At 46.3% G+C, this 10,000-nt stretch overlaps 1 protein-coding gene across 1 annotated transcript in view; it reads left to right on the top strand.

The window, feature by feature from the left end:
• Positions 1–10,000, top strand: part of LOC143277452 (uncharacterized) — a 58,225-nt gene that overhangs the window by 42,034 nt on the left and 6,191 nt on the right. Inside the window, exons 14-17 of the mRNA XM_076582275.1 lie at positions 1,430–1,610; positions 4,065–4,256; positions 5,759–5,797; positions 6,140–6,597. Of these exons, the coding sequence (XP_076438390.1) occupies positions 1,430–1,610; positions 4,065–4,256; positions 5,759–5,797; positions 6,140–6,597 (870 nt within the window). The remainder of the gene's footprint in view (positions 1–1,429; positions 1,611–4,064; positions 4,257–5,758; positions 5,798–6,139; positions 6,598–10,000) is intronic.

The following is a 10,000-nucleotide window of genomic DNA, read 5'->3' as shown; positions in this document are numbered from 1 at the left end:
TTTATTCCCAAGTGTACCAGGGGGTCACAAGGAATATTGGAATATGAAATAAGGAATATCTTTAGCGCTCAAGTTGGGCAAGTTAAGAGAATCTGTCGAGATTCGATCATTAAAAAAAAAGAAAGAAAAAAAAAAAAAAGACAAAACAAACAAAAAAAGACATAATTCGTTCCGCTGGTCTGAAAAATAGATAACAAGTATGTATGTACCAACTTGAATTTCAACAACACCAATAACAACAACAACAATGACAAATAAGAAACAAAACAAATAAACAGCAAAAAAACACAGCCCCACTCCCTGCCAGCCTTCATTCCAGTGTTTAACTCACTCAGTACGGCCAGTCCTCTCTTCTCCTCTACACAGACCCCTCGGACGTCCAGTGGGTGTCTGAATGACCCAACCTTTAGCTTCCGTCGTCAGAATTGTGTTATTCTTTGTCAACATTTACGTCTTCAGTATAAGAGCCTTCCGCTTGCAATATTTTGATGATGGTAATTGGGGTGAAACGCTGTTAACGTCGTCTCTTTCGCCGTTCGTATGGAGAGAGTTAATTTATGCACACATTCATCACTTTAAGCATCCGCATAGGAAGCGAGAGAATCTGAGCACGCTAGTTCGAATCACAGCTCAGCCGCCGATATTTCTCCCCCTCCACTAGACCTTGAGTGGTGGTCTGGACGCTAGTCATTCGGATGAGACGATAAACTGAGGTCCCGTGGGCAGCCAGCACTTAGTGCACGTAAAAGAACCCACGGCAGCAAAAGTGTTGTTCCTGGCAAAATTCTGTAGAAAAATCCACTTCGATAGGGAAAACAAATAAAACTGCACGCAGGAAAAAAAAAGAAAAAAAAAAAGGGTGGCGCTGTAGTGTAGCGACGCGCTCTCCCTGGGGAGAGAGCAGCCCGAATTTCACACAGAGAAATCTGTTGTGATAAAAAGAAATACAAATACAAATACAAACCATTACATCAGACATCTGTTTAGTGATTCAAAGGGCGTTGTTCGGCTGGAAAAGTGACCTTTTTCAACACCTTGTATTGATATATGCTAACTGTTGTGTGTGAGCGTATCCAGTTTAGATGCATCCATCGTGCTCAGGTGTGTTTTTTTCTTCTTTAATAATCTCTGTGTGTGTGTCTGTGTGTGTGTGTGTGTGTGTGTGTGTGTGTGTGTGTGTGTGTGTGAGCAAGCGTATGTTTGTGCGTGTCTGTGTACGTGTGTGTCTGCATGTATGTGAGTGTGTGTTTGTTTATGCACGCACGCGTGCGTGCGTGCGTGTGTGTGTGTGTGTGTGTGTGTGTGTGTGTGTGCGTGCACTCGCGCGCGCGCGTGTATGAGAGCGAGTGTGTATGCGCGCCCGACCGTGCGTTTGTATATGTGTGTATGCGTATGTGTATGCGCGCGCACGCACGCTCGTGCGGACCAGATCTATTGCATGGAGGAGGAGGAGGAGGAGGAGGAGGCGGGCCATAACTGCAGCACGTGGGTGGACAGCGAGGCCAGCAGTGTGCGCATCGAAGGTTTGAACCCAGGCGCAACGTACACCATCCGGTTGGCCGCCGTCACGCGGAGAGGTCTGGGAGCGTGGAGCCAGACTTTCGTCGTTGGTCAGTTTCTGAGCTCTTTGTCTTGTCTGTCTAGTCTGTCTGTCTAGTCTGTCTAGTCTGTCTCTGCCTCTCTGTGTCATCAATCTCTCTCCAGCTTTCTCTGACTCCCTCTTTGTGTGTTTCTCTCTCTGTCCACCTTTCTCTGTTTCTGTCTCTCCTCTCTCTGTGTGTCTCTATCTCTATCCTTGTCGCTATCATCACTGTCTCTGTGTCTCCTCTCTCTCTGTCTCTATCTCTATCCTTGTCGCTATCATCACTGTCTCTGTGTCTCCTCTCTCTCTGTCTCTATCTCTATCCTTGTCGCTATCATCACTGTCTCTGTCTCTCCTCTCTCTCTGTCTCTATCTCTATCATTGTCGCTATCATCACTGTCTCTGTGTCTCCTCTCTCTCTGTCTCTCTCTGTATCCTTGTCGCTATCATCACTGTCTCTGTCTCTCCTCTCTCTCTGTCTCTATCTCTATCCTTGTCGCTATCATCACTGTCTCTGTGTCTCCTCTCTCTGTGTCTCTCTCTGTATCCTTGTCGCTATCATCACTGTCTCTGTCTCTCCTCTCTCTCTGTCTCTATCTCTATCCTTGTCGCTATCATCACTGTCTCTGTGTCTCCTCTCTCTCTGTCTCTATCTCTATCCTTGTCGCTATCATCACTGTCTCTGTGTCTCCTCTCTCTCTGTCTCTCTCTGTCTCTGTCCTTGTCTCTGTCATCTTTGTCTCTCCCTCTCCCTCTTTCCCCGTCCTCTCTCTCTCTCTCTCTCTTCAACTCCTCTTTCTGTGTTTCTCTCTATCCACCTCTCTGTGTCTGTCTCTCCTCTCTCTGTGTGTGTCTCTATCTCTGTCCTTGTCTCTATCATCTCTCTGTCTCTGTGTCTCCCTCTCTCTCTCTCCACGCCCACCCACCCCCCTCTCTCTCTCTCTCTCTCTCTCTCTTCAACTCCTCTTTCTTTGTTTGTCTCTATCCACCTCTCTGTGTCTCTATCTCTGTCCTTGTCTCTATCACCTCTGTCTCTCCCTCTCTCCTCATCCCCCCCCGCCCCCACCTCTCTCTCTCTCTCCAACTCCTCTTTCTTTCTTTGTCTCTATCCACCTATCTGCGTCTCTGTCTCTCCCTTTGTGTCTCTATCTCTGTCCTTGTCTCTATCATCTCTGTCTCTGTCTCTCCCTCTCTTTCTCTCTCTCCAACTCCTCTTTCAGACTAACTGGTTGTAGATGGCAAGAATGGAATGCTCAAATGCAAGAAAGTGATAGATTTCATGTGTATTATCAGATCAACTCTTCACATTGTGTCCCAACGTATTTATCCATGAATTTGGCAGAACATTTAATAAATGTCATGACAAGTGTGTCCGTCTCTGTCTGTCTCTCTCTCTCTCATAAAGTCATAACCCCCTTTTTTGGCACCATTTTTGCTAGCTAGGAAAAACTGTCTTCTTTTGGTGACCAGGGTGCTAAGCTTTTTGACTTTTACCGTTGCCGTGGATAGATCTTGATGAATCCCCCACCCTCACCCCCAACCCACCAGCCCACCCACTCATCCACCTCCCACACCTACACCCACACCCACCCACCCACCCACCCACACACACCCACACACACACACACACACACACACACACACACCCCACACACCCACACACACACACACACTTACACACAAACGCACGCACGCACACACACACATACACACACACAAAAACAACAACAACAACAAACAAACAAACAAAAAAACCAACCACTCTCTCTCTCTCTTGTACCAAGTACAGTATTTGAGAAAAAGTGGTCCTTTGTTGGCCCCCAACACCCTCCCCCCCCCACCTTCCCTCTATTCATGTGTAACATTCATGCTAGGGTTTTGTTATTGTTGTTTTTCCCTTGGTGTGTGTGGTTGGTTGTGTGTGTGTGTGTGTGTGTGTGTGTGTGTGTGTGTGTGTGTGTGTGTGACTCGCTTCCGTTTCGTACAGATGTGAGTGATGTTGTGTCTCTCTGTGTGACGCTGTGTTTGTACTTGTACAGTACACATGCATTGAGTATCACAACATTTTATATACGTATATGTTTGTGTGTGTGTCTCTTAGAACAGCGGCAGATGTGTAAGTCGGCCAGAGTGCTAATAATTATCTTCACCGTTGGAAAATAAAGATTCATTCATTCATTCATTCATTCATTCATTTCCTTTTTTTTCTTCTCAAGGCCTGACTAAGCGCGTTGGGTTACGCTGCTGGTCAGGCGGCATCTGCTTGGCAGATGTGATGTAGCGTATATGGATTTGACCGAACGCAGTGACGCCTGCTTGAGCTAACTGATACTGATACTGATTCTGATACCGATACCGATACTGATTCTGATTCTGATACTGATACTGATACCGATACTGATACTGATTCTGATACTGATACTGATTCTGATACTGATACTGATACTGATTCTGATACTGATACTGATACCGATTCCTTCAGGCCCAGAAGACGATAGCGGCAGCGTGGTGAGGAAGCCCTGGTTCGTGGGCGTGGTGATCGGGGCGGTGGGGGGTCTGGTGTGGCTCTCGCTCTGTGCCTTCACCCTCTGCCTCTGCCGCACGCGCGCACGTGACCGGAAGAGGAAGCGGAAGAAGATGACGACAATGGCTCAGAACGGATCCTCCTACAGCGGTGAGTACTCAGTTCTTTTGGGGTGTGGGGGGAATGGTCTGCACGCTTGGTTTGGTTGTTGGGTTGGTGGGGTTGGGTTGGGTTGGGTTGGATGGTGGGTGGATGAAGGGTTGTTTGAGCGGTTGGGTGGGTGGATGGATGGTTTGGTAGCCGGTTGGTTCGTTGGGTGAGTGGGAAGTTAGGTGTTGAATGGTTGGGTAAATGGTTGGCTGGTTGGTTAGGTGAATGGGTGGGGGGGGTGTTGATGGGTGGGGTTGGGTGGTTGGTTTGGTTGGGTGGGTGGATGGTTGGTTAGGTGAATCGGTGGGTGTGTGGGTGGGTGGTGTTGGTTGGGTGGCTGGTTTGGTTGGATAAATGGTTGGTTGGTTGGTTTGGCGAGGTGAATGAATGGATGGTTGGTTGGGTTGGGTAAAGGGCTGGGTGGTTGGTTGGCGAGGTGAAAGAATGAGTGTGTGGATGGGTGGTGTTGGGTTGGTTGGTTGGGTGGATGTTTCGGTTGGCAAGGTGAATTGGTGGGTGTGCGGATAGGTGGTTGGTTGGGTGGGTGGGTGGGTGGCTGGCTGGTTCGGTTGGGTAAATGGTTTGGTTGGGTAAATGGTTGGCTGGTTGGTTGGCTTGGTGAAAGGATGGGTGTGTGGATGGGTGGTGTTGGGTTGGTTGGTTCGGTGACTGGTTCGGTTGGGTGGATGGTTGGCTAGGTGAATTGGTGGGTGTGTCGATGGGTGGGTGGTTGGGTATGTGAATTGGTGAGTGTGTGGGTGGGTGGTTGGTTGGCTAGATGACTTGGTGGGTGTGTGTGTGGGTGGTGTTGGTTAGGTAAACGGTTAGATGGCTGGTTGGTTGGTTAGGAGAATGGATGGGTGTGTGGATGGTTCAACTGGGTAAATGGTTGGGTAGTTAGTAGAATGGATGGGTGGTTTTGGGTGGTTGGTTAGGTGAATGGTTGGGTGGATGGCTGGATGGTTGGGAGGGTGGATGATTAGTTTTGTGGTTGGATGGGTGGTTGCTTTTGTTGGATGGATGGTTGGGTTGGTCGCTGGTTGGTTGGTTGGTTGTTAGGGTGGAGGATGTATGTGTGTGTGTGAGTGTGTGTGTGTTTCTTCTTCGTCTATTTCTTCGTCTTCTTCTTTTATACCCCTTTATTTTTTCCGCTTTGCCTTTTCAAAAAAATTCGTAAGTTAATATAGGTGTTTAGAACATTAAGATCTTTTCTTCTTCTTCTTGTTGTTGTTCTTTTTTCTCTTTTTTTTGTTTTGTTTTTGTTTTGGTGGGTTTGGGTTCATTTTTGGGGGGAGGGTCTTGCATTGTTTTTGTGGTTTTTTGTTTATTTGCTTTTTGGCCGACTGATTGACTGACTGACTGATCAGTTGATTGATGAATGATTTCATTGATTGATTAATTGATATAGTGATTGATTTGACTGAATGATTGATATAGTGATTGATTTGACTGATTGATTGATTGATATATTGATTGATTGATTGATTGATTGACTCACACAGCGGTGCCAGTGGAGAAGGGAGAGCAAAACCAGTTAGGAGGTCAGTGCAGGACTCTCTCTGTGTGTGTGTGTGTGTGTGTGTGTGTGTGTGTGTGTGTGTTAGTGGTGGTATGTGTAAGTGTGTGAGTGTTTGTGAGTGAGTGAGTGAGTGAGTGTGTGTGTGTGTGTGTGTGTGTGTGTGTGTGTGTGTGTGTGTGTGTGTGTGTGTGTGTCTGTGTCTGTGTCTGTGTGTGTGTGTGAACAAAATGAAACCACTCCACACCACACCACACCACACCACACCAAACCACACCATACCAAACCACACCACACCACACCGAAACCAACCCCCTCCTTTCTATCCCACCCACCCACCCACTCATCCATCCATCCATCCATTCAGCATGTGGACCCCTCCAACACCCCCACCACCACCGCCACCTCGGAGCAGCCGACGTGGTCAAGGAGCAGAGAGCACGGGGCAGAGGAGGAGGAGGAGGAGGAGGAGGAGTGCAGGATGGCGGCGGGAAGGAAGTAGGGGATGTCGGAGAGGAGCAGATGATGCTCACCGGAATCTACAGCGTCGCCTCCCCGATGAACGCCACCACCGCGGCGCGAGGAGAGGAGACGGCCCTTTACCAGGAGCCTACGTCGGCGATCTCGTCCAAGAGCGCTGTCCACGCCCACGGCCACGCCCACGGCCACGCCCACACACTCTCCCACCACGCCCCAGTCCAGCCATACGCGACGACCACCCTCGTTGCTACGGCGCCTCCGTGTGGGGGAGCTCTTGGTGGTGGTGGTGGTGGTGGTGGTGGGGGATGGTCGTCCTCCCTTGGTAGGAATCCACCAGGATCTCGTGTGAGTTTTTTGTTTGTTTTTTGTTGTTGTTTTTGGGGGGAGAGGGGGAAGGGGGTGTGGGTGTGCGGTTGGGGGTGTGTGGAGTTAGGGTGTGTTTTAGGGTGGTGTGGTGTGGATTGTGGGTGGGTGGGGGAGGGGTGTGGATCGTGGTGGGACGGTGGGGAGGGGGGGAGAGGTGTGGGGAAGTATGTGGAGGTAAGACTATGTAAGGGCTTGTTGGAGGTGTGGTTGGGTGTAGGTAGGGGGTTTGGTGGTATGTGTGTGTGTGTGTGTGTGCAGTGTGTGTGTGTGTGTGTGCAGTGTGTGTGTGTGTGTGTGTGTGTGTGCAACATGTGTGTGTGTAAGAGTAAAAACTTGTTCATACCCCCCACGCACACCCATCACCCCCCCACCCAACTCACCCGTTCTTCCTTCAGAAACCCCCACCAGAGGAAGAAACACCATTCATCGTAACCATCATCTTTATCGTCGTCACCGTAATCATGATACTACTTTATTATCAATTGCTAGTGCACGTTGGACACCAGCACCCTGCAACTAGTTACCCTCTGTATACTTCCTCCCTCTCGTCAGTTGACTCTCTCAGACTTTGGTCCGATTCGGAGACCAATTCTGAGTTTAGCTCTCAGACTATTATCAAATTCATTACGGACCAAGTATTGTTCTAATGTCAAGTGCATATGCTTTAGTAACCTGACAATTAAGCATATAATTTTTTTGCTGTTGCTTGATGAAGCCTTTGGTACACGAAAGTGTGTAACGTTGATGTTTTTGACTTTTTGCATTCATTATCAGTTGTTTCACTTGTCAGTTTAACGACTTCTCTTTTACGAAGTCCTTTAAGTTATTTCCTGTAATTGTATGTAGATTTTTTTTTTTTTCAAATTTCACCCTCATTTCACCCTCATTTGCCCAGTTTTCCCCAACCCTCCATTCATTCACATCTCCCACCCCTTCTAACCGATAATACTCAAATGTATTCATAAATACTTTAACAAAATGTCTTCAGTCACCGATATGTGTGACGGGACATTAAACAAAGCTCCTCCTCCTCCTCCTCCCTCTCTCCGATCCCCCCCCTACCTCTGCCCCCCCCCTCCCCCTGTTTCTTTTCTTTTAATTGCGAACATTAAAAACGATGTCATGTCGTCATCTTACCTTCTTCTTCTTCTGCGTTCACTCGTATGCACACGAGTGGGCTTTTACGTGTATGACCGTTTTTACCCCGCCATGTAGGCAGCCATACTCCGTTTTCGGGGGTGTGCATGCTGGGTATGTTCTTGTTTCCATAACCCACCGAACGCTGACATGGATTACAGGATCTTTAACGCGCGTATTTGATCTTCTACTTGCATATACACACGAAGGGGGTTCAGGCACTAGCAGGTCTGCACATATGTTGACCTGGGAGATCGTAAAAATCTCCACCCTTTACCCACCAGGCGCCCTCACCGTGATTCGAACCCGGGACCCTCAGATTGACAGTCCAACGCTTTAACCACTCGGCTATTGCGCCCGTCCGTCATCTTACCAAACACAGCCTACGTTCCGGAAACTGGGAAGCGGTATTATGATGTTTTTTGTATCGGGTTCGAGCCTTAACAAAATATCGCGGTAATGATCCGGAAATACAGCTTAATATAGCGGTAGTTTCAGTTTCAGTAGCTCAAGGAGGCGTCACTGCGTTCGGACAAATCCATATACGCTACACCACATCTGCCAAGCAGATGCCTGACCAGCAGCGTAACCCAACGCGCTTAGTCAGGCCTCAGCGGTAATGATCCGGAAATACAGTTTAATTCGGAAGACTTAGAACCTATTATTGGTATGACTGTGAAGATTTTTTGCCTGCCATGTTTAATCCAAATTTGGTATTGGCAGACAAAGTAACTCCAGAGAAGATGGCAATGTTAAAGTTTACCATGGACACATAGACGTGCACGGACACACACACACACACACACATACTGGGTTATAGGATAGACCGATTTGTTGACAGTGAGTCAGACAAAACCAGACCAGCCAGACCAAAACCAAACCAAACTAGACCAGACCATACTCGTCAAACCAGACTAAACCAGACAGAAACCAAACCACACTTGCTTGCTTGGTGAACTCCACTGTTCTTGCTTTTTTGACTCACTTGTGTAAATAGAGTCTATGTTTTAACCCGGTGTTCGGTTGTTTGTGGTAAACGGTAAACTTTAACATTGCCATTTCTCTGCAAATACTTTGTCAGTTGACACCAAATTTGGCATAAAAATAAGAAAAATTCAGTTCTTTCCAGTCATCTTGTTTAAAACAATATTGCACCTATGGGATGGGCACAAAGAAATATAAAAAAAGAAGCCAAATTATATGCAGAATGAATTTACTGTTATATATATATTTTTTTTATTCTCTAAACTTGGCACTTTGATCTGATATTCTGACACAGCATCAAGAGCAGTCATTTTTATCATTTTTTGTTCAAACAGGAACTTCTTTTGCTAAGCATGGAAGTTATATTTATTTTGCATGTCTTTGGTGCAGCTAGTAAAAAAGGGAAATCAATCTGTAATTAATGCTTAAACATTACGAATTATACTCAATACATAAAAAGCTTGTGTTTTACTCTCAATGTACAGGGCTTTCACTATGTTCATTCGCCCAAGTGGTCGTTTTCGAAAAATACTAAAATCAATACTACCAGTGGACTTTATAGATCTATTGGCTGAGCCCTGAAGGTCATGGGCAAAAATTAATTGCGTACACATATTTATACATATTCAAAGCGCGTGCTCATATTCCTCGCGAACGCGAAGGACGCCATTTTGTTTCAAGTAGTTGATCTGCCCGTTCAATCCTATATTCAATGGACAATACACGATAACATGTGATGGAAAGTTGGAGAAGGAGACCGTTAAATATTTATTCAGAGAAAAACTGGATTATGCCCCAAACTGCCATAAAAATATCCACAAAATCAGTCGGAATTCACAGTTAAAAATAATAAACCATGAGAGTTAATACCCTTGATGAAACGTAAAAATTTCAGTCTTGACTTTTCTCAAAATTAAGTCTTTTTCACTTCATACGACTTTTAGAAATACATGCACTTGGCTCTACATGTTATTAGTTTAACAAAAACACTCAATTTTAATATCAACTTTAAAAATATAAAACTAGAATGAACATAAAAGAGAAATTGAATCAACCGTGTGGTACATTCCCGGCGGCTGTAACAAAACTTGTACATCTATCTACATCCAGAGAAAACGGCTAAATGTTGCAGTGTGATTGCGGCGATAGCCACGTCTCCTTTACCGCAGACTTAAAAAGAATTCTTAATTGCCCTTAAAGATTTTTTGAATGTCCAAGATACACCAGAACAATATGATTTAAACAGCGTTCTCACTGAGAA

The sequence above is a fragment of the Babylonia areolata genome, chromosome 34, assembly GCF_041734735.1.
Source record: "Babylonia areolata isolate BAREFJ2019XMU chromosome 34, ASM4173473v1, whole genome shotgun sequence".
Lineage (NCBI taxonomy): Eukaryota > Metazoa > Mollusca > Gastropoda > Neogastropoda > Buccinidae > Babylonia > Babylonia areolata.
Note: the sequence above shows the minus strand (reverse complement) of the source record. Positions and strands in the feature narration are given on the sequence as shown.